This window comes from Pleurodeles waltl, chromosome 5 (assembly GCF_031143425.1).
Source record: "Pleurodeles waltl isolate 20211129_DDA chromosome 5, aPleWal1.hap1.20221129, whole genome shotgun sequence".
NCBI lineage: Eukaryota > Metazoa > Chordata > Amphibia > Caudata > Salamandridae > Pleurodeles > Pleurodeles waltl.
The window spans coordinates 1,823,610,317-1,823,636,131 of record NC_090444.1 but is presented as its reverse complement, the minus strand read 5'-3'; the positions used below and the strand labels follow the sequence as shown (position 1 = coordinate 1,823,636,131).

The following is a 25,815-nucleotide window of genomic DNA, read 5'->3' as shown; positions in this document are numbered from 1 at the left end:
TGTTGATGCTTTTTCTCACACTGCGGTTAATATATATTTATCTGAATGTGTACCTGCTTATTTTCTCCTCTAAGGAACAGTGGGCCTAATTTATATTATACCCAATGGGATTTAGGTTTCGGTGGATGGGATATCTGTCCCCGTTGTGATGGAGTAATCCGTCCTCCGAGTTCTAAATCAGGCCCATACTCTTTTGTTGTGACGCATTTCTTGGGTGCCCATTGCTCTACCAATGCATTCACCTTTGATGAACAAAGACCAGGCTTTGGTAATACTGTATGGTCGACTGAAGGACAGGTCAATCCATCTTCTCTCAGTGAGGTTCCCCTTTGGTCCTGGTTGGCAGTTCAGACCTAGGTAATGCAGAGTCCTGGAACCCCATAGACATATCCGACCTTTAGAACTATGGGGCCAATGGAGTGGCCGGGGGCTTTCCAATACTAACATCTACTCTTCCAATGGACTTGGTACATCTCTTTGCAGTGAGTCTGTTTCCAAGAGATGGCTAAGTACGGATAATGCTTACCAATATACCCAGGATGTACTGTTTCATAGTAATATAGTAAAAATTATGCTGTGCTGGTCCAAAGAAGGGGTTTTATTGGAATTTGATAGTTTATTATGGTTAAAGATTCACATAACTAGAAAACGCAGATTTTACCTATTCTACATTTAGGGGTACACATAGGCACTATCACGGGGTGAAGGCAGGGGGGACCACAGGTGCAGCGTCCTCTGATTTTAGGATTTCCTCCAGAAATTGGGAGATTTTCCATTATCACTCACCTCAAACTCCGGCTCCTAACACCACAATCAAAGTTTGAAAAAAATGGCAATTGTTTCCAACCACAATTTATATCAAGAAACAGTTTTTTTTGCATATTTGTTCCAGGTGTAGAATCTTGACCGATTTAATTGTTTATAATTCTGTTTCAAATGTGACATCACTGTTTGACACATAGTCTCACACAGCATGGTCTGCATCGATTTGCAGGGCAACTTCATGATTGTTGAATCAAACTTTATTAAATGGCATTGCAGGCAGTGCACATTTGCGCACTTGCCGCATTCTGCTGCACCGCTACTGCAATTTTGCTGCACCGCTACTGCAATTCTGCTGCACCACTACTGCAATCCTTACCTGCGGCAGCTCGGCTAAGAAAAGGTATGAATTAATTTCAGAGAGCCATGGGCTACCTGGCAAGCCATGAAAACATCTGAATCCATAAAGCATAGACTCTAATTAAACAATGGTATTATTCTCACTGACATGCATGCAAAAGATGGTTCTCCTAAACTCTTAGCAGGTTGCAGATGTGTTTGCAAGCCTTTGAAAATCCTCACATTCTTCATCATAACTTGATAAACAATACTCGTCCTCCATTGTTCCCTATCATGTACTGATATACGTCTCACTAGAAGAGCCAGAGACTCAAAGAACGACACGTGAGGCAAAAATATACTTGCCCATTCATTGAGAACTCAACTTATGAAGACTAAATGGGCATTCAACTGTTCATAGAAGGTGAGACTTATGAATGCCAAATGTTCACTTGGCCATTTCTTGAAGAAAAGCCATTCAGAGGCCATAGGAGTCGTAAAGGCCAAATTTGTACTTGAACCAGCCACAGAAGAGAAGCATATGAAGGCTAGATGTGTGTCCAAATGTGTTCTTTGCACTCACAGAATTCCAGACTCATGAAGGCCAGATGTGTACTTGACCATTTACAGAAGATGAGACTCACGAAGGCCAAATTCACAATTGGCCAGTCACATGAGATAAAACTCATGAAAGCCAAGTGTGCACCTTGCTGGTCATAAAAGAAGGATCATGAAGGCCACATGTGTATTTGGCCATTGCCAGAAAAAGTCCCATGAATGCCAAATTGGTACTTGGCAGTTCACAGAACAAATGAGTCATAAAGGGCAGATTTGTACTTGGCCAGTCATAGAAAAAAGACTCATGAAAGCCAAATGAGTTCTTGGTCATTCACAGAATACCTGACTCTTGAAGGCCAAATGTGTACTTGGCGGGTCATAGGAGACAAGACTCATGAAGGCAAATGTATACCAGGCAATTCACAAAACGCAAAACTCATGAAGACCAAATGTGACTTGGCAAGTCACAGAAGATGAGACTCATTGAGGCCAAATATTGTGACCACTCGTAGGCAACTCGATCCATGAAGGCCAAATGTATGCTTGACCATTCACAGAATACAAGACTCGCGAAGGCCAAGTTTGTACTTGGCCAGTCACAAAAGACAACACTCGTGAAGGCCAAACGTGTTCTTCACCTCTCACTGAATACCAGACTCATGAAGGCCAAATGTGAACTTGTCCATTCACAGAACACAAGACTCATGAATGCCAAATTTACACTTGGCCAGTCTAAGAAGACAATAGTCATGAATGTCAATTATTTACTTGCCCATTCACCAATCAAAGGACAAATAAAGGCGAAATGTTTACTTGATCACTCACAACTACCAGCAGAAAGTAGTCTGCTCTTGGCGTCCTTTGTCCGGCAGGCATCTACCATTGTGCCCTATCACACTGTGCTTTAAATCTCACTAGATAGCAGGTAAGGTCCACTTTCACAAAGACACAACTGATGGAAGCCAAACGTATACTTGGCCACTGACAACTCCCAGTGGATAAAAAGGCGACATTTGCCTTGGTCCGTAGAGAACAAGTGTGTTGATCATCCCTTATAGTCGAGGAACGGTAAGAGGACAATTGACAAGTCAGACAAACACCCCTGGTGCAATTGATGAGACATATCGGATAAGCACCCATTCCGAAGAGACACCCAGGACTTTTAAGGGAAGGCATCGGAAGGCATTTTCTTCGAAACCAGTATTCCTGTTTCAATTCAAATGCAGTTTAGGTTTGTAGGATGGCCAAAAGAAATCCAGAATACGACTTGTAAGCTAGCAAGCAAAAATACGAGTTAGCCTAATAAATATATCTACCAATGACAAGCAGCAGGAATTTTGCAAAGGGTTTTGAATGGATCATCTTCTGTCCTTGGGAAAAATCCATTTGATTGCAATCTTTCTTGGACCAATAAGTAAGAATTAGGCCAATGTGACATTGGAGCCATGTGCTAAGATCACATTTCTGTAGACATCAGTGGTGCTAAGAGTTTCAGCTCTAAACCAAGGGACTAAAAATCGAATCCCGCCACTCCCTACTTGGCTAAATAGCACGACTCGTGCGCCTTTGAACCCTATATGCCTACATTGATGGTGCCCAGAAGATACTAGCTCTGAGGTGAGGAATTTCAGAGTCCTAAGCTAAATGACTGTTTGCCATGTTGGCACTCCATCTCCCACATCAACAATGCTGCTATTTCTGAGGTCACTTGGTGCAATCTGGCCTTTTTGTTTTGACTTCAGCCTTTTGCCTACAATGGCTTTCATGAAGCCCCGGTTCTAAAAAAAAACTAGTTACATCTTGGAGTTGGTTATCATTGCCTATTGACTTTGACTGGTTTGATTGTTTAGGCGATGGAGCGGTCTTTGTTTTTCTGTGATTCTATGTAAGTTGCTCAGTGTTCAAAGCCACGCGCTGCAACAAGGTTCAGTGGCAAGGGGACACTATTTTTCAGTTGGTTAATTAGTTTTTCGAATAAGATGCACAAGTTAGACATAAATTAAATTGTTTAATTAAGATATTTGTTAAAAAAAACAATATTCTGCATTAACTATCAAAAAATAAAAATATTAGTGCTCCCTTGCAAGGGGCACCTGTGTCCCCCGCAGGCACTTTGCTGTCAGCTGGCCCCAGATCATGCAGATGAGTTGCAGCGATTCCTGATTTCTGAACAATCAGGTACCTATGTTCGACCCCCCTGCAATGGTCTCACTCTGCTCCGTTGAGATACAAATGGTTTCTGAGAGGGTTTGTCCTAAGCCTCCTCTCTTTACAGGGAGTGCAGAATTATTAGGCAAATGAGTATTTTGACCACATCATCCTCTTTATGCATGTTGTCTTACTCCAAGCTGTATAGGCTCGAAAGCCTACTACCAATTAAGCATATTAGGTGATGTGCATCTCTGTAATGAGAAGGGGTGTGGTCTAATGACATCAACACCCTATATCAGGTGTGCATAATTATTAGGCAACTTCCTTTCCTTTGGCAAAATGGGTCAAAAGAAGGACTTGACAGGCTCAGAAAAGTCAAAAATAGTGAGATATCTTGCAGAGGGATGCAGCACTCTTAAAATTGCAAAGCTTCTGAAGCGTGATCATTGAACAATCAAGCGTTTCATTCAAAATAGTCAACAGGGTCGCAAGAAGCGTGTGGAAAAACCAAGGCGCAAAATAACTGCCCATGAACTGAGAAAAGTCAAGCGTGCAGCTGCCACGATGCCACTTGCCACCAGTTTGGCCATATTTCAGAGCTGCAACATCACTGGAGTGCCCAAAAGCACAAGGTGTGCAATACTCAGAGACATGGCCAAGGTAAGAAAGGCTGAAAGACGACCACCACTGAACAAGACACACAATCTGAAACGTCAAGACTGGGCCAAGAAATATCTCAAGACTGATTTTTCTAAGGTTTTATGGACTGATGAAATGAGAGTGAGTCTTGATGGGCCAGATGGATGGGCCCGTGGCTGGATTGGTAAAGGGCAGAGAGCTCCAGTCCGACTCAGACGCCAGCAAGGTGGATGTGGAGTACTGGTTTGGGCTGGTATCATCAAAGATGAGCTTGTGGGGCCTTTTCGGGTTGAGGATGGAGTCAAGCTCAACTCCCAGTCCTACTGCCAGTTCCTGGAAGACACCTTCTTCAAGCAGTGGTACAGGAAGAAGTCTGCATCCTTCAAGAAAAACATGATTTTCATGCAGGACAATGCTCCATCACACGCGTCCAAGTACTCCACAGCGTGGCTGGCAAGAAAGGGTATAAAAGAAGGAAATCTAATGACATGGCCTCCTTGTTCACCTGATCTGAACCCCATTGAGAACCTGTGGTCCATCATCAAATGTGAGATTTACAAGGAGGGAAAACAGTACACCTCTCTGAACAGTGTCTGGGAGGCTGTGGTTGCTGCTGCACGCAATGTTGATGGTGAACAGATCAAAACACTGACAGAATCCATGGATGGCAGGCTTTTGAGTGTCCTTGCAAAGAAAGGTGGCTATATTGGTCACTGATTTGTTTTTGTTTTGTTTTTGAATGTCAGAAATGTATATTTGTGAATGTTGAGATGTTATATTGGTTTCACTGGTAATAATAAATAATTGAAATGGGTATATATTTTTTTTTGTTAAGTTGCCTAATAATTATGCACAGTAATAGTCACCTGCACACACAGATATCCCCCTAACATAGCTAAAACTAAAAACAAACTAAAAACTACTTCCAAAAATATTCAGCTTTGATATTAATGAGTTTTTTGGGTTCATTGAGAACATGGTTGTTGTTCAATAATAAAATTAATCCTCAAAAATACAACTTGCCTAATAATTCTGCACTCCCTGTAGAATTCAATTTCTTTGACTTTTTGCCACGAGGCAACGTTTACAAAATTCCACAAGATGTGAAGAGACTTTCTTCTGTCTCTGTCCCACCCCCACCTTCCCTGCTCAGCTAGCGCTGTGAAGCATCCTTGTTTGCACGTGCAGTTTACAAATTTGCTAAATAGAATTCCTGATTATGAGTAAAGACCTTCAAATCCCGTGTGCTGGCTAAAGCATGCACCGGAAAAGCCAATAGGTCAGGCTTTGGGAAGTGTGCAACCATAGAAGGGGCCATTCAGCCTCGGCACACCAGCCCTACAACTCCTGGGCACTTCTTCTCACTCAGCTGTGCACGTGCTCAAGCAAAAGGCCATCCCTCCCAGCGCAAGACAGCCAATGGATGAAGGGGGCTGATCATCTCTCTATGCTGTTGTAGGAGAAAATAAATGTGAATGATACTCAAGCAGACCAATCGGTGAAAGGCTGACTGGAAGCCCCTTCATGAATCTGTGTATCTATATATGTTCAATATCAAGCAAGATAAGGAAGCTGTCTCAAGACTATACCTGAAAATAGGTAGGGAGAGACTTATGAACATCACGTGAGGCGTGTTTACAGCTCCGGTTTTATGCCCAGCAAAGCCGGTCTTTGTTCAGAGAGCGCCCTGGGCAAAAACACATTTGGCACGCCCTCTCACGCGCTCTCTTTAATTTTTCAAGTACCCAGCATTTGAGAGGCGTAACATGAAGGTGGGATGGCGCAAGGTTAAGGAGAGACAAGAAAAGAAAAATCACAAAAAGCATTCAAGAGCTCCAGCAGCCTTTAGAATTTTTTATTTTTTACCAAGGGTTGTTGTGAGGGTCCCGAACTCCTGATATGTTGCCGGCTGAGACAACACCCCCCTAGCACCTGCCTGTAGTCTGTGGTATCTAGGGCTGGTAGAGTGCCAGGGGCACCTGTCTGTAGTCTGTGGTATCTAAGGCTGGTAGAGTGCCATGGGCACCAGCCTGTGGTCTGTAGTATGTAGGGCTCATAGGGTGCCAGGGGCACCAGCCTGTAGTCTGTGGTATTCAGGCCTGGTAGAGTGCCAGGGGCACCAGCCTGTGGTCTGTAGTATGTAGGGCTCATAGAGTGCCATGGGCACCAGCCTGTGGTCTGTAGTATGTAGGGCTGCCAGAGTGTCAGTGGCACCAGCCTGCAGTCTATGGTCTGTACGACTGGTTGGGTGTCATGGGAACCCCCTTACAAACTGTGGTTTCAAAAGCTGTTAGGTGCCAGTAGGACCCGCCTGCAGACTATGGCCTCTGGAGCTGAGAGTGCACTATGGGCACCAGGCTGCCCCGTGCCATGTACACCAGTCTGCAATATATTAGGCTGGTAGAGTGCTAGGGCTGGCAGTCTACTGGGAATCACCCAGATTCACGGTAGCCCTGCACTCGTGTATCATTACAAGCCGTACCACTTTGAAATGATGTGGTCAGTAGGTTTGTGTTCAGAACTTTTCATAATGTGACCACCTTACAGGGGCAGATGAAAACAACAAGACAGAGTTAGGAGGAAGAAGGCTTCAGCCCTGGAAAGAGGTCCTCCTAACATCCCATCTAATTCTGGTTCCAGACACATTGTCAAAGTGATTATAAACCAGAGACTATTCACAGAAGCTTTCATTCAAAGATGCTGTCATCGACAAAGATTCCTGATAAGGCTCTAAAGCTGACAGCTAAGTCTCAATCCCTGTGGCATTTTTAAACCATGCCAGCTGATTAATTTATTTTCCATTACACTGGTAATTCTGGAGATGATGGGGGTCGCTCATGTGGGGACGACACCTTCTGGTAACTCGTGTTGTTATGTTATCTGCAGACGGTCAATATTGGTCCAACAGCACTGGATATAGCAATGAATAATAAGTCTACCCAGCTATCAGCAGCATCAACCTTGATCCATGTTGGGGTCCTCATAGAACAGCGGACGAAGGCCAGATGGGGCTGCAACTGGGAGCATCTTAATGCAAAGTGGTGCATCCTTGTTACAAAGGAAAGGGTCAAAATGGGTACTGGAAACACACCAGTGCTCTTCAATCTAGAGTACGCGTAACATTTTGTTTAGTAGGGCTCGGTTTAGTATCAATTCATTATTTTCTAGGTGGTAATAATGATATTGGAAAATATTCCTAAGTGGAGCAACACTTACGGAGTTTATGTTTCACATGTTACATTCTGGGATAATGCCTAATTATTGGGTTCAAACCAAAACTAGATCATTGGTTTCAAGACCTCTTTAGGTATTAGCTAGTCTTGATGAAAGACCTTAGGCACCTTCTTCCCAATTTATTTTCACTTTACCAAAAAAGTGACATTTTCATCCTCCAGTAAGACTCTAGTTGGGAAATCAAGAAGCTTCCCCACGGACGTGTGCACATGGACTGACACGTGTGGAGGCTGGTTAGTCATTGAGGCTCCCCTAACCCCTAGAGGAGTGACAAATAATGAAAAGAGGGGTAATGTAAATCTATAACCCACAGAATAGTCATCAGTGGTCTTGAACCACAACTCTTGAAATACTGGGGCAAGCTTTATACCAAGAGGACCAACAAAATCAAAACTGAACCTTTGCAACCTCTCTCATCCACTGTATACAGTAAGAATACACTAATGTCTATCGCTCAAAAATAAAAACAAAGAAATAACCACACATTTCCAATTTTCCCTTCAGGAAATTGCTGTTCGGAGGTAATAATGTATTTGTACAAAACAGATGGTATTTCACAAAGGTGTGATTACCGCCTCCCTGGTGGTATTTCTATGCTAGTTCCTCGAGATGTTATTTCTGTGTTGTTTCTCCCGGTTGTTGTTTCTGTGTTTGTTGTGTTCATGCCATTCCTTGATTGCTCTATTCCAATGATATTCCACCTAAACTTTAATCCATTGATGCACTTCCAGTTGTAAACCCATTTTATTTCTCCTGGCTATTTTTATTTCTGTGTGAATCTTTCAAGTTCTTATGTCCATGCTATTAACCCCACTTGTTATTTCCTTGTAAGTGGCGGCATTCATGATATTCCTCACCCCACCCTGGCTCTTGGTCCTTCTTGCTTGCTCGCAGTTGTGATTCCAAGGGTATCTTTCGCAGTTATGACTTTGTTTGGCTTCATCCAGGCAGCAAATTTTATGTTATCCTTCCATACTGCATGTTAATGCCTATTAAGGATGCTCGGACCATCGCCATGTTGACTTCTTCCAGAAAATCATGGAAGGCAATTGATCCTCTTCATTTTGTAAGTGACTTCATCCAAGGTCCCGTGTGATGCATCCAGCATGAGGTTTGTCCATTGCTTCCTTCATTGCTCTTATCCAGTATCTTTGAATTGTGGTGTATTGCCTCCCCCTCCTCCTCTCCCGTCCGCTTGCATCTCCCGTTCTCGACACCCCTCAGACATGCTCCCTCTTCCCTGTCCTCGGCCCCGTGTCTAACCAGGCTATCTATCCAGTCACCAGACGTTCCTTAACTGCAACTGCGGGCCCTCCATTGCAGATCTAGACGAGCCCATTCTCACAATCCACCAAACCATCAGCGATGTACGAGGGAGCTTCTATCAAGAGAAGACCGTCTTCCTGCGCTGCACGGTCAACTCCAACCCGCCGGCTCGCTTTATCTGGAAACGGGGCGCTGAGACCCTCTCTCACAACCAGGACAATGGCGTGGACATTTACGAACCCCTATACACCCAGGTGAGACGCCACAACATGATCCCTTCTAATATTTCATCAGTCTGTATCGCTCTTGATATGAAAGAGTAATCAAAATATTAACCAACTTAATGGGTTTCAGATCGCACCACCTAGCACCGAAGCTGTGTCAGGTCACTCCTAGGGGCATATTTAAGAGCCCCAGCGCCTCCTTGCGCCACATTAGAGTAATTTTTCTTTATGCTAATGTGACCCAACAAGGCAAAAATCGTTTACAAAGTGATGCAATGCATGCATTGCACCACTTTGTAACCCCTTGCTCCACATTATGCCTGCACCAGGCATAATGTATGCATGAGAGGCACGAGAGGCACTCTTAAAAAATTATTTGCATCATTTTTTTGGCATTTTTAACACCTTCTCAGACCAGGCCTTAAAAGGGGGCATGCCATTGTTTTCAATGGGCCACTATGTAGTGTTGAGGTCTAGCGCCAGCATTTTGGCTCTAACCTTGAACAGTACATCAATAGTGTCAGAAATTCTGATGCTATTGCCCTCTACCCTGCACCATGGTGCACCGTATTTTAAATACGGCACACACATGGTTGAGGTGGGGGGGTCAAGGGACCGCAAGAAAAGTAGCGCTACATGCATTGTACCACCACTTTTCTTAAATTTGGCCCCTAGTGTCAAGATGCCAATGAACATAATTAAGGGATGGGCAAAGTTTCAATAATTTCCCTCTGCAAACTTGTTGAACTATTTAGAATCTTCGCAAATTTGATGAAAGTTTGTGATTGTGGTGAAGCTCTATTTGTTTAAAAAAAGAATCCTGTGAAATTAGGTTTGGCTGTGGAAAACGCTGCAAATCCGTATATGTAGTGGGTTAATCATTTTGCAAAAAATGATGGAACGTTTTTCCGCAAAATGTTTTTGCAGACATATTTGCTAACTGGCAAAGAATGGAGGTGTCAACATGTTTTGTAATTTTTATAATGTGCAAAGCTTGTGCATTGATTACAAATTTGCATCTATGGATGGGTCCGCGCCCAGGGAGATTGGTCGGTGTGGAATGCTTTCTTGAATCGTGATTCTGCTCATTGCTACCTCTTGCAGTTTTTACCCTCAAAGTATAACTCACATTATGTGTAGGAATGTGTGTAAATCGCAAAGTTTGAAGTTTGCCAACTTCATGTGCATTTTTTAAAATTTATATAAAAATAGTGCATATTCATCATTTAATTATGAACCATGTAATAACCTATTCAAAATTTAAAAATAGTTTAAAATAGTTATGTTATTAAGGGCCAGATGTAGTAAGGTCCGAGATTGCGACTCGGAAATTGCGAGTCTGTCCGACTCGCAATTTCCGAGTCGCAATCTCGGATACAGAACGGTGTCTCAGACACCGTCTGCGACTCGTTATGGGGTCGCAAAGACCCACCTCATCAATATTCATGAGGTGGGTCGCATTTTGCGACCCCATAGCGAGTCCCTGCACTCACATGGATGGTGGCCTGCTGAAGTCAGCAGACCTCCATGTCTGTAACTGCTTTTTAAATAAAGCAGGTTTTTTTTTTTTCATTTTGCAGCCCGTTTTCCTTAAAGGAAAACGAGTTGCAAAATGAAAAAAATACCGAAACCATTTGGTTTCGTTTTTTTAGAGTAGGCAGTGGTCCATGGGACCACTGCCTGCTCTGAAAAAATATTTTTGGCGACATTCACAAAGGGGAAGGGGTGCCATGGGGACCCCTTCCCTATGCGAATGAGTTACCACCAGTGTGACACTGGTGGTAACTGCGAGTTGCTTTCCTTCCTATTTGCGAGTCGCATTCACAAATTGCGAGTCGGTACCGACTCGCAATTTGTGAGTGAGCATCGCGTTTGGCGGTTTGCATGGCGCAAACTGCGATTTTCACAGTTTGCACCATGCAAACGGCTACCTACATTTGGCCCTTAGTTATTAAATAATTTATAATTAAATAAAAAACATGTACTATTTATATATATTTGTTTATATTTTTAACTATTTTAATTAATTTACCGACATTATTTCTTATGGCAGTGCTTCCCAAACTTTTTAGAACCATGACCCACTTTTCAGCATGGCAAACTTCTGCGACTCATGTAGCTTTAATGGATATGAAGCAGGTGATTTTTTAATGTAACTAACACATCATGTGGTAGTCACTGTCATTTACAGACAACACATTTTCCATTGAAATGGCCGCTAGATTTGTACAGACATTCACTTTTACAGATAAAACTATATAGAAACTATATTGCACACAAATGCTAATGTGTGGAAATCGGAATTCACTGAATATTTATCACTTGTGCATCACCAAGAAAAAGTGTCTTGATTTGTTTTGATCCAATTAAAATCTTTGTTTCCCTCATACTTCAGAATTATGGAAAATGTGCTTCATTTTTGCTTTCAGAGCTACTGAATGTGTACAGTTTATTTACAGGTATTTACATTTTGTTGTATGTTACGAAACTACTCCATACCCATCAAGATTTTCACATACTTCACTTTTCTTTCCATCTTTCTTTTATTTATCTGACTGCAAAACTGACTGCAAAATGGCAGGAGTTTGTAAACACCAACCTCCATGTTAAAAAAATCAGAAAACATACCCTGACATTTGACCTTTGTCATTGAACTGCAGCAAATGTGATAATATAAATACAGAATTCAAGGGCATCTTTATTTATTGCTTGGGCCCACCAAACATTGGCTCATGACTCCCCAGTGGGTCACGACCCACAGTTTGGGGAACTCTGTCCTATGCGGTTTTATTTTAAGTCCATCCATCATATTTTATGGGAGAGTGTTGCAGTGGTTGGCAATGGGTAGTGCTGGACTTGCTATAAAAGTGTAATTTACTACAACAGTGCAGTTTGTGAATACTGAAAAGTATTTTGTACCCTTCTGTAATTGGAACTGATTTGTGCTACAAAGGTTGGATAGTTGTTGTGGTGAATGGGCGTTGAAACCATGTTCGACTATAACATGCTCTAGACATGCCTCCCCTAGGAAGCTCCAATAACGATCCGGTGAATTTACCTGTTATTATTCCCAAGTTTGCACAGTATTCAAATCACTTAATTCTACATGCAGTAGAAGCACTGATTATGAAAAGAACATCTGGTGTAATCGTCATGATGTTCCCAATTCGCACAGCACCCCCGGCACTTTTCTTTTATAAGCACAGAAAGCACTGCCTCCAGGGACATTGCCAAGGCCTGAACATGATCCAGGCTTATTGTTCAACAGGTTTCTAGTTTGCCCAGCATCATATGCACTATTACCTTGGGGGTTTTAGCATTTGACTCCAATCTGGGTGGACTGGGAAGTGATACAAAAATTGTAAATATTATATAGCTAATGTATTTTGTTGTGTAATTCAGAATTAATATCTTATTTTTTATTGAAGCAAGTACTGTGCATGTTGCATTTTATAAGAAATAGGGTTTCTTTTATTAAGGATATTGTTTTAGTGATGGTTGTTTTAGTGATGGTTTTACCTAATATATGCTAATCAAAACACCTTGAAACTTTGAATAGCGAAAAGTATTAAACTTACTTAAAAGTGTAAACATACTCAAAAGTGTAAGTTACCTTTGTGAATCAGGCACTCTTTGTACTTGTGGAATTGTAAAACTTGCAAAACCTCAAAGTGTCATTCTTTACAAATTCCTAAGTTCATGCTGTGCAGTTGTTCAAAGCATAATCTACACAGGAGTTTCAAATATTGCGCCTGGATTTCCGTAGATATGTAGTTGGAGGTGCCCCTGGTTATGAATGGCTTGTAAAATTAATATATACGCTGATAGGAATGTTTCATTAAATTGTTATTGAACAGTAGAAGTTTGCTCGTCCTACGTCACTCTCCACGGCCACAGTACATTTCTGCATTTCTCCTCTCACTTTCCTAAACTGTTAATCTTTATATTTCTGCACCATCATCATTCTGTACAGGCCCAAGCATCTTTGTGCAATTTATTCTTCTTCTCACAGGCGTCATCAATCTGCACCTTCTCTTTCTTCCTAAACTGTTCCAGTGTTCCTATGCAGATTCAGAGACCCATAATCCAGTCTTCTAATCTACCCTGCTAACTGAACAACCTCTCTCTCACCCCTCTTTCAGTCTCGACTCATCCTCCTTCTCTGAAACCCTCCATGCTCAGGCATAAATTATTTTAACACAATAGCCATATTTTCCTTAAATAATAAACAGCCCAGATAAAATCCTAATCATTGTCCCATACAAATGTGGCATGCCTTCATGCTAAATACATTGGACTTGATTCGAAAAAGGTAATTTACACTTTTGAATAATTTACACTTCAGTAAGTTTACTACTTTTTTAATAGTCACAAAATCTGATTGTAAATTTGCTCTAAAAGTGTAATTTACAATTGGATTTTGTGAATAACCAAAATGTACAACACTTACTCAAAAGTGTAGGTTATTCAAAAGTGTACTTTACCTTTGTAAATCAGGCCCTTACGCTTTACTTAAACACAAGCAGAATAATAAAGCCTCTGTTCTGGGATCACTTCTTGCTTATTCCTACAAACACTCACAGAGACAGAACAGCTCCTGTACCCGGGTATTGCTCTACCAGTCATTACAGAGGGGACACACTTCGAGAATGGCCTTCACTGAAAGCTGTGATGCACTTCAGTGGGCCATCTTTGAACTCACTGTGGCAGAGGACATCCCCTCCTTCCATACTCACTCAGCAAAACAACTTTGGATCAAAGATGAACCACTGAGGTGAATTTAACAGATAAATGAGTATTAGTTCAATCCAGGGAAACCTATGGTGCAGACATCTTAATAAGTATTCCACATTAAATATGATAAATTATTATAGTGATTCAAACAGTGCCATTGATTTTCTCGTTCTTCTTTGCCTTTTAGCATCTACTAAGTACTCAGAGTGTAAAAACAAGGCAAGACCTCAGCTAGGGGCTCATTATGATACTCACAACCCTTGACGGTAATTCTGCGCCTGGTAAATTCTACCACTGCTGGGTGCAGAAGTGCTGTGTGCCTTATTCCTGCACCATTCAGAATCTCAGACTTTAGGATGTTAATACTGTGAGATTTCCCCCAAAGTGAGGTGCACAGATTTACTTTGAGGTCTCTGAACTCCTGAATTGTGCCAGAATTTATCTGGTGAAGATTGAGCAGATAGCACCAGACCACTAGTTATAATCCTCATTTGGGGACAAAAGGTAGTTTGACTTGAAAGAGGATTAGTGCGCATGTTCGAATGATGGCCCTAGTGTTGTTGTCCATAAGAATACCTAAGGATCACCGTTCTAAGTACGATCAGGAACTTGGAATACTTGCTGAAGAAGACGCCTCTCTAGAAGGAACCCATTCTGCAGAGACCTAAATAGTCTCTGATACATTACTCCGTCCAGGGTAAGACCTGTAACAATTATAGCAGAGGCTGAAACATTAACTATTATTGACATATCCACATGGAATCCATTGGTGTCATATGAAATAATCCTAGTACTGCACTAGAAAAAAATATATTGTAGGATAAACCCACAACACTATGGCCCTCATTCTGACCCTGGCGGTCTTTGACCGCCAGGGCGGAGGACCGCGGGAGCACCGCCGACAGGCCGGCGGTGCTCCAATGGGGATTCCGACCGCGGCGGTAAAGCTGCGGTCGGACCGGCACCACTGGCGGGGTCTCGCCAGTGTACCGCGGCCCCATTGAATCCTCCGCGGCGGCGCAGCTTGCTGCACCGCCGCGGGGATTCCGACCCCCACTACCGCCATCCAGATCCCGGCGGTCGGACCGCCGAGATCCGGATGGCGGTAGGGGGGGTCGCGGGGCCCCTGGGGGCCCCTGCAGTGCCCATGCCACTGGCATGGGCATTGCAGGGGCCCCCGTAAGAGGGCCCCTACATGTATTTCACTGTCTGCTGCGCAGACAGTGAAATACGCGACGGGTGCAACTGCACCCGTCGCACAGCTTCCACTCCGCCGGCTCGATTCCGAGCCGGCTTCATCGTGGAAGCCTCTTTCCCGCTGGGCTGGCTGGCGGTCTGAAGGCGACCGCCCGCCAGCCCAGCGGGAAAGTCAGAATTACCGCCGCGGTCTTTCGACCGCGGAACGGTAACCTGACGGCGGGACTTTGGCGGGCGGCCTCCGCCGCCCGCCAAGGTCAGAATGAGGGCCTATATCATTTAAATACTGCACGAGAAAACACTGATGGTGCCAAATAGCTTGCAAGGCATCATTGTGTTGTAAAATGAAATTATACTGATCGGTTGTATTTACATCTTGTGGGTTAAAAGAAACTTAGATGCCGCAGTCACTCTAGTACTCTAGTATGCGTTTACAGAATGTATTAAAAGAAATACTAAGGGCCCTTCGGAAAATACTCATGTGCATTAAAAGGTGACATTATTTAAATCAGTGGTCATGAAGGTATAGTAAAAACAAAGGTTTATCATTTAGTCTTATTACTTTAGTATCTACTCCGCCCTCTATAGAATTATTTCAAAGTTAATGGTATTTTTACCCAATGTATCTTCAACACCTCTGATGCAAAGCCTTGTTTTATATTAAAATGTAAGTAGGGTTTCACTATTTAATACTGTGCTGACCTCATATTGTTGGAGGACTCTGGTTTCAGTAACATCCAGCAGATTGACAGGGCATTCTACATTCATTACTTTTGTGCTAATTCTGAACAACCGCATGAGTTTGATGGGTGACCCTTAGCCCTTCAGCAGTTAACTAACTCTCCTTGAGAAACCAACTTCGACCCAGATCGGCCATTAGACCCTGAAATTGTGCCTTAGGGCTTGGACCATCCATGCCATTTAAAGGACTCTGCTGTAGTCCATCACATGGACAATTGTCTGCTAGACTGATGTATTAGGTCATCTGTTTAACCTTATAATAACAATTGTGCAGATGAATTAGTGAAGTTTTTTGCTCTGAAAACTTTGCAAGCTTTGAAAAGTTCAGCTAAGGTTGTAAAGTTATTGTATGATTTTGAATGATCAGTTCTGGGAAAGAGGCCCGCACCCTTAGTATTTTGAGGCTCAATGTAGGATTGCATTTCCGGTCACAAAATCACGGCTTTGCCACTGCAAAATGCATTCTATCAAAAGTGGTTTATGAGTCAGAAAAGTCATTTCTGACTTTCAAAATGCATTTGCAATTCTTTACAAGATACAACTAGGCGGGGGCAATAAAACGGGGGCAATAAAACGGGGGCAATAAAACGGGCGTCCACTGAGAATTTCTATTCGTACTTAAATGAATCAATAGTTTGTGATCACTATTGCAGTTGCAAAGCATTGATCAGATAACAACATCTGGACTGATTCGCAAAGGGGAAGCTGTCCCTGTTAGGCAGTATTGGGGGGTGGGGCAGGCAATGGCCCATTACACTAAAGCCTGGCCCCCAAACACTAAACATTTATTTAAAATCAATACCTCTCTCTTTAAGGTACACGGGCCACTTTAAGAAAACGTTTTTTATAATGCACTCTTGACAGTACAGATGAAGGGCTGCTATGCTGCTCTTCTGACAGATGGACTGCCACTCTGCTCCCCTGCTCTCTGCCACTCTGCTCCCCTGCTCTCTGCCACTCTGCTGCCCTGCTCTCTGCCACTCTGCTGCCCTGCTCTCTGCCACTCTGCTGCCCTGCTCTCTGCCACTCTGCTCCCCTGCTCTCTGCCACTCTGCTGCCCTGCTCTCTGCTGCCCTGCTCTCTGCCACTCTGCTGCCCTGCTCTCTGCCACTCTGCTCCCCTGCTCTCTGCCACTCTGCTCCCCTGCTCTCTGCCACTCTGCTGCCCTGCTCTCTGCCACTCTGCTCCCCTGCTCTCTGCCACTCTGCTACCCTGCTCTCTGCCACTCTGCTACCCTGCTCTCTGCCACTCTGCTCCCCTGCTCTCTGCCACTCTGCTGCCCTGCTCTCTGCCACTCTGCTGCCCTGCTCTCTGCCACTCTGCTCCCCTGCTCTCTGCCACTCTGCTCCCCTGCTCTCTGCCACTCTGCTGCCCTGCTCTCTGCCACTCTGCTCCCCTGCTCTCTGCCACTCTGCTCCCCTGCTCTCTGCCACTCTGCTGCCCTGCTCTCTGCCACTCTGCTCCCCTGCTCTCTGCCACTCTGCTACCCTGCTCTCTGCCACTCTGCTGCCCTGCTCTCTGCCACTCTGCTGCCCTGCTCTCTGCCACTCTGCTGCCCTGCTCTCTGCCACTCTGCTACCCTGCTCTCTGCCACTCTGCTGCCCTGCTCTCTGCCACTCTGCTCCCCTGCTCTCTGCCACTCTGCTCCCCTGCTCTCTGCCACTCTGCTGCCCTGCTCTCTGCCACTCTGCTGCCCTGCTCTCTGCCACTCTGCTACCCTGCTCTCTGCCACTCTGCTGCCCTGCTCTCTGCCACTCTGCTACCCTGCTCTCTGCCACTCTGCTGCCCTGCTCTCTGCCACTCTGCTGCCCTGCTCTCTGCCACTCTGCTACCCTGCTCTCTGCCACTCTGCTGCCCTGCTCTCTGCCACTCTGCTACCCTGCTCTCTGCCACTCTGCTGCCCTGCTCTCTGCCACTCTGCTACCCTGCTCTCTGCCACTCTGCTACCCTGCTCTCTGCCACTCTGCTGCCCTGCTCTCTGCCACTCTGCTACCCTGCTCTCTGCCACTCTGCTACCCTGCTCTCTGCTACTCTGCTACCCTGCTCTCTGCCACTCTGCTGCCCTGCTCTCTGCTACTCTGCTGCCCAGCTTGCTGAGAAGGAAGAGTGCGACTGCATCTTTCATCCCAGGCTGAAGTGACTCCGGCACAAAACAAACCCCAGAGCCTCCCTGCATCTGCCCACCTAGCCTGAGCCCCCCTGGCCTCTGCTGGAGTGCGCGCCTGATCCCCAAGAGATGCCCCCCAGGACCCAGACCCTTGGTGTGGCAACAGTGGAGCTTCTCCTCAAAGGAAATGAGAAATCTTGAAGTTTTTGGGCTCCTCGCAACAGCGAACCCGCCTGTTCTCACCAAGATCTTGTCATCCACACCGCCCATAAAATCAAAGTTCCAGTGAACCCAACGCTTTGCGCCACAACGACCGCCAGCGACGAGATCTGCACTTTGTGCTACAGCATCAACAGCCTGCAGTGACCATTGATGTGAATCTCCAGCCATGACCATCTGCAGCGCCCTACAGGATCTTCGTGCTACAGTGACAACTGTCCGCGACCCCCATCCTGCTCTTTGTGCTACATCGACACAATACTGCAACGCTCTCCCTGCTGCTCCTGGCCTCCTCCAATGCAAACAGAACTCTTCACGCTGGACTTTAGAAGGTAACTCTTTCAGTGGGACTGACCTAACCCTGTATCTGGCCCTTGCTCTTCATGGTCAGCCTGAACTAGTGACCTTCACCCGTATCGCACGACTAGATAATTGCAAGTAGAGCTTTGTGCTTTTAGACGCTATGCTGCATTTCTCTTGCTCTACTGATTGGGTTTTTGTCATTTTGGTCTCCAAAAATTTATTCGGTTTTACTCTATTTTTCATAATTGTCATGGATTTTTTCTTGTCCGATATTTTCACTTTATTGCTGTTTGAAGTGCTGACTGCTTTTGTGCCAATCTATCAGAGGGCAGAGCACAGGACACTTTGGGGCTTGCTTGTGACTTCCCCCTGACAGGAACTGTGGCTGCTGCATGAGAAGGGTTTCACCCCCTCAACCTGTAACCCAACGTCACACAGTGAGTCTAATGTCTACACCAGTGGTTCCCAACCTGTGTTCCGGGGACCCCTGGGGGTCCGCAAAGCCTCCTCAGGGGTCTGCAACTGCTGTAATATTAACAGAGTAGGTCCCCAGCTTTCAGTAATGGCTCAGTGGGGGCCCCCGGATTCCAATAGTGATTCAGTGGGGTCCCCGGGCTCCAGTGATCCATAGAAGTCAAAAGGTTGGGAGCCCCTGGTCTATACTGTTACCATATTGATGCTAGGGCACGCCAGGCACTGCAAGTTACGGCAAGCACCTCAGTAACCCTGAGCGGCAAACTTCTGTGGTTTTGCATATTTGACATGGAACCACACATCTGTTTTCAGTTTTTTACTGTTTTTTTCTGTGCATTACATGTTTTTGATGTCCTGAATTTCCAACCCCTGTGCACATGGTCAGCTCTGCAGCTAGTCCCCGGCAGGTGACCAAGCCTGGTGTGCACAGACTTCTGTTGTGTGCAGTGAGGGGACGGCCACTATGCCTAGCCTCTGGCCCCTTATCCAACCTGCTGCAGGTGGCCAAATACCACTGACCGTGGCCTTTGGCTGTGCAAAGCTGGGGTTGGGTTAGGTGGCCTGTGCACAGCCTTTAGCCATAGGCAGGCTGTGTGCATTGGTTGCTGGACACATGACCTGGCCTGAATTTAAGTCCTGTGCCCATCCCAGATGTGGCAGCCAATTGTGGCCCAGCCCTGGCCTGCGCAGCTTTCATCCAGGTGCTGAGGTGTTTCTCTGCATGGCCACTGCTGCAAGTCTGCCCTGCCTGTAATTCATTCCATCATTGTCTTTGTTAGGTATAGGTATAGTGATTTTATCAGTGAAGTCAGTCCGGACGACATAAGTGATGTCAGCCATCATGTGTGGTGTACGTGACTTAGGTTACAGCTTGTGCTGTGAAACGTAACTGGTGAATTTCAGTAGTTTGTCACATTTGAGCCAGAACAATAACTCACTTTCTATATGTGTTTTTACAGTGAATTTCATGGAGTTTTTATTTCACACACAATTACTAACCATGTTGTGCACAGCAAAAGAACACTTTCTGAGTAAAGTTCTAGTTTCATGCGAAGCTTAGTGCAAATCCATTCAGTGGTTTGGGATGTAGGTAGGGGCAAACATTCCTATGTGAGCTAAAATGGCAAAGCACATTGTTTGTCCCACTCCCTTAACGTTTGCACAAATGGGATAAACAGTGTGGTAATTGAGTTTCATTTTAGGGTTAAAATGGGTTCTCATGTATTCCAATAGAAGCAGCCTCTAGAAGGTGGAATGATACATCAACCAGTCAACACCATGTGGTGAGAGGGAAAACTTCTCTGGAGGGAGCGAAAGCTCACTCCATGTATCCCTCAAAGAACTGGCAGCAATAAGTAATGCAGAACACTGCGTTTTCTAGCCAGACTTAAAAAGGGTTGTGTTTAGTGCATAAATAATGCACTGCATTATGGATAGCAGCAAGTGGCAGGATTTCATTGATATGGTGCATGCAACGCTAATCACCACTGATGATTATATAAGGCACCAGTAACAACTGTAGGTGGAAAGACTTGCATTTCCTGCGCACATAATTAACACAAGTACACAAGTAATTTAATTTCCCAATTTTGTATACTTTGCAGCACTAGGGATTGGAGACGGGGAAGGAAAAATAATTAAAAAATGAAAACTGATTAGAGGGAAGAAGTCAATCAGGTGTACGTAGATGTTTTCTAAGTAAGAAAGATGTTTGTTAGACGTCTCTCGGAGCAGCAAATGTGGGATGTTTCTGATGCGGACTTATAGAGCACTGCAGATTCTATAGAGGGACATATTTATGGCCATGTGGCACAGCGCAGCAAGTCACCATCCTGCGCTGCATTACAGGGAAACGGCAGAAATGCACCGCATTTATCCCAAAAGCGCTCGTTCCTGTCCCTTCCTCAGAGTAACACCCATAGAATGCCTCCCTGGTGCAGAGTAAGGCAACGCAACGATTGGCGCTCGGGGCGAAGCAAGGTGGCCTTACATGCCTTCATAAATCTAATTTTTGAGTTGCGTCATGCATGCACCACATTGTGTGGTGCAAGTGCGACGCAACTGGGTCATAAATATGGCCCGAGTCTGTAGCGAGAGTTCATTGCTCTATGTCAGGCTGCTGGAACCTCTTGATCCAGCTTTTGAATGAGGTGAATCAAGGGTTATAAGTGAGGCAGTGACGTAACGAAACATGAGGGCCCTCCCTGCAAAGTACATTGAGTCCACCCCGTTCTCCATCTCCCCCTCCCCCCAGATACAGTCAGGAGCTCTCAGCCCAGGGGCTTGCAGCCTGTGCACAGTGCACTGTGCTGAGATAGCCTACTGGAGCTCAGGCCCCCTGGGACAGGCTGTTTTCATACAACAGCTCACTTACTGATAAGCAGCATTTGAGGGCAGACAGTGCTGTAGAGATGTCTCTTTTTAGTCTTGATCAGGAGTCAAGCTGCAGCGTCTAGGACATCTCCTAGAGGGGTAAGCATCTTTTTTGTGGGGCAGGGAGAAGAGCTGATCCATAGTGTAAGGAAGGATTTCTTCAAAGTAGGGGTTCAGACTTTGAACTCCTGAATGTAAACTCATGCTGATTTAGCCAATGCTGGGAAAAGGTTTTAAAGTGAAGATTGTCATCCACTAAGATATCTGAAGTTGACATTTTGAGGCAGGATGCCAGAAATCTTAAGGTTGATGTGTCAGGAAAGCTTTTGTTCATTTTAGATTTTGAGGAAAAGAAATTGATTCGTGAGGGCGTTGAATTCTGGGTGCTTATAATTAATATATTTAGGTTTACTTTCCAGGGATAATTTCAGAGTAAAAATGGATTCAGGTGAGTCTAGTCTGGGGTAGATGTGTCTGTCGTTCACTCAGCGATGAAAAGAGACATTTAGTATGTCCTTATGAGGAGTTACCTGCAGAATGAAAACACCCAGCCAAAGTCTTCAGGTGAAAAGTGAGCTGAAAATGTGTCATAACCTGTGGAAATCATCATAGTAATACTGAACTCAGTGGCATACCAAAGGCCCCCGCAGACCTCGCTGTGCAGGGGTGTGGGGGCAAACTCCAGGGGGCCCCCCTCAGCATTGTACCCGAACTTGAGAGCTCCTGAGTAAATTCAGGGGGGGCTTCATTTAACTTGCAGTAGGGCCCCCTCAAGTTTTGTGACACCACTGTCTGAACTATCCAGTTATTACTTTTTCTCAGGGTCCATTTCGTGGTGGGCCTGGAATCCGCATCCCGGAATTACCATGACCAAGTGTCAGCAGTTCTAGATGTGAAGTGGATGTGTTGGTAACCCTGGTGAAATGAAGTCCCTTGGCTTCTCCCCCATCTAGCTCTCTCATGCTTGTGTAACCTCTGCTTTCACACTGGCAGACTGTTCCATCAGGCCTGTCACATTCAAAGAAGGCACCATGTTTCTCCTACACTGCCATTCCCTCCCACAACATCCAAGACACACACACACCATCCACTCACAGCTTAATGCCACACAACCTCATGCACATCAGCACCCTGAAACAATCCACCCCAAAAGGGTTCAGAGAGAGCTAACTGCCCTTTCTCATAGGCTCCTAAAAGGCCGCCCCACATGGCAGCACAATTAGGAGTGAGTGAGTGAGCGAGCGGGAGAGTGAGTGGGTGAGTGAGCACGCAAGTGTGCGTGTGAGTGAGCAAGTTAGTGGGTGAGCGAGCAAGCGAGTGAGTGAGCAAAGGAGTGAGTTAGTGAGTGATTGAACGAGTGAGTGATCATATTTACATAGTGGCCAATTATGGGAAGGCATCTCCTTTTCCATTGTTGACACATCCTGATACACCAGCAGCCAGGGCGGTGTGACACCAACAAAGGTGGCTGTGCAATCAATGTAAACAAAATATTAAGGCTCTGTACATACCATAGTTTCATTAAAAAAGGTAACCCAAGAAGGGTGAGAAAACTTTTATAGGAACAAATTAGCAACAAATAAGGTCTTGTAGTCCTTAATAAAAGTGAAAAATAAATTTTCCGTACTGAACACCTAGAAATGTAAGATCATTGTTTTGTTTGTTGCCTGGGGTTGGTACATCTTGTAACTTAACTGAATTTCCTTTAAAAACGGATATAAAATAGTTGCTTTTGATACACAAATTGGCGCCATGACATTTTAGCCCTTCATGAACTGTTTCCTCAGCCATTTCCAAAAGCAATTCGTCAAGAACATTACAAGCACAATGACACAACACCACCTTCCACAAGCGACTAAAACTCTATTTAAAAAAATGCCGACACTGCAAATAGAGGTCTGTGAGATTATGTTTTGGAAAGGTGTCAAACTTCACACGTTCATCAGGATCCCAATTTCACCTGTAAGCAAAAATTCATACAGAGCTTTTTAAAATAAAATTCTCCAAGTAAAAGTAGGTTTTTGTCAAAGAGTTGTAATGCAATATGTACATGTCCAGAATTGTAGACCACAAATGCAACTTGTCATGACTGTAGGCAATCACATCCTTTTGAGTTGTCTGCCCAGTTTTTAGGTCGAGACTAATAGATAGCTGTGGCAAGGCATTTTGCGCTTACCATTGGTTGGCTTTGCATGTCACTCTCATTTGCCTTCTTCATATTCATGTTCCAGCTTCTTGCCCCTCCCATGGAGCATTGCCTCTTTACCACGTATGGTGTTTGCCTTGTGTCTGTGCTCGAAGTTCAGGAACTACTTTTTCCTTTTTGTGTAAGCGCTCACAGAGTGTAAACGTGTTTTCAGGCTGTTTCCCTCATGTACTACCCTCCTCACTCGTGCTGCCTGTATCCGTGTGCTTCTCCTCATCCACCTTCCTTTCGCCCTCACCTGTGTGCTTCTCCGGGTTGCATCTGCCTGTGCCTTCCCCTGTGCTGCTTCCGTGTGCTTAGGTATACAAGCATTTGCAATGCAATGGGTCTCGTGTTTGCTCGAGGTAGAGCTATTAGCGTTGTAAATTCCTAACTGGACTTTTCTTGTCACAAAAATTGAAAATTAAAAGTAAAACAGTTGGCATAAGCGAGACAATTCAAAGCGCCACGGCCGCCATGAGAGTTATTGGCTCCTTGCGTGGGAATGTCTATAAAGGATCGGGGCTGGGATGAAAGGCAAACCAGAAAAGGGGCCATCACACGCTGTAACAGGAGAAAGGAGAATGTTTACTTAGTGAAATCGCCTCGGAGGGAACTCAGCACACAAAGGAGGGACATTTCACAAAATGCACCAATAAAAATTAAGCATTTAGAAAAAGCACAAAAAACAATGAATAGCAGTAGTGGGCGTGGCTAAAAGCCCACAGAGAGATTACAACAGGCCAGAGCACTTGCGCGCCTGACCCTAAAAACACTGACAAAGCCAAAAGGTTACAAATGGGAGACCTATTGTGTTTGCCAATGCTTGTTTTACTAGGTCGGATGGCATTTTTGACTCTGGACATAGCTAGCTGCTACCCGGGCCCACAAAGCACTTTCTCCGACCTGTACACATGGTAAAGATTAGCTGACCGCAATTCTTCTGGCTGACGTTTTGTAAAACCACGCTATAATGGTGCAGGTATAATTGTTAGATGTCACAGGTGGGCTATATTGTAGTACAGCACTAAAATATGAATGTGGGACTGTCATTGCTCCTCTGAATTGCTTTGAGCAAACCTGCCACAAACACATGTCAAAGGAAAACAATTTTGACATATTGAAAAATGTGGGATATTAGTGATCAGCTATCAGTAATTCTTTGTAGCCTATAAAGTCTGGGTGCATAAAGCGAAAAGGAGGGACATGCCTAGTCAGTAGATTGATGTGCCCATGCAGTGACAGAGACAAAAGCTCACTTTTACCGTCTAGGGGGCAATAGCTCTTTCCTACAGTAAAATCCTACTTGCAAACAAAAGTTAAAAATTCCTATAAATTAGGTGGGTATATAGAAAACATCTGCACACTTTTGTAATATTTAGCAAAAATGCAATCCAATAACAAACGTAGATTTTTGCTAAGCTTAGTGCAGCAATGGTTTTACAAAGGTGTCTTTGCCTCTCTCTGAAGGCCTGGACATTAATTACATAATTAGGTACAGCGGTGTACAAAAACATTGGGTCTGAGGGTCCAATATCCAATATTTATACTTGGGGGCAGCTTTGAATTAGGAGAAGGTTTCCATCTGAGAGGTGCTTGGAATTTTCTACCTCCCTGCCCTGGCCCCATCTTGTCCATTGGCACAAAATACTAGTGCCCAACCCTTTGTAAGTGTGCTCAAGCAGAGCCTTTGTCATATGCAAGTGTGGTAGGTGATAGCTCTGCCCCCTATCAAGTCAGAGATGGCCCATCCTGCCAACACCTATTCCTCCTTTGTCTCACTGGGAGCAATACATGAAGACAAACTGCTAGCTACACCTAGTCATGTAATCCAGGGCACAGGCTGCAGGCATCAAATGGTTGAGACAAGAAAATGCCAATTTTCTAAAAGTAGCAGTATCAGAATTGTGTCTTAAGATCTGACTTTACCATTAAAGATGGTTCTAAATTACAATTCTTTAGACGCCAAACTCGAAATTCCCACCTGCTCCCAATTGAAAGTTAGCACTTAGTAAATGTATTACGGTAACCCCAATGTTAGCCTAAGAGAGAAGTAGGCCTTACAGTAGTGAAAAAACAAGTTTTCCATTACCAGGAAGTGTAAAAGTTAAATGTCCATGTCCAACTATTTAAGTACACTGCAGCCTTCCCTATGGGCTCTTTAGTGCCTACCCTAGGGGTAATCTTTCTGTATTGAAAAGCAAGGTTTAGGCCCAGCAAAAGGTTTATTTTGGCAGGTCCAAATGGCATTTTAAAACTGCAAACACAGGCTGCAATAGCAGGCCTGAGACATGTTTGTCAGGCTACGT

General features: G+C 44.5%; 1 protein-coding gene across 1 annotated transcript in view; it reads left to right on the top strand.

The window, feature by feature from the left end:
* MDGA1 (MAM domain containing glycosylphosphatidylinositol anchor 1) overlaps positions 1 to 25,815 on the top strand; it is an 888,610-nt gene that overhangs the window by 290,771 nt on the left and 572,024 nt on the right. Inside the window, exon 4 of the mRNA XM_069236322.1 lies at positions 9,007 to 9,203. Within this exon, the coding sequence (XP_069092423.1) occupies positions 9,007 to 9,203 (197 nt within the window). The remainder of the gene's footprint in view (positions 1 to 9,006; positions 9,204 to 25,815) is intronic.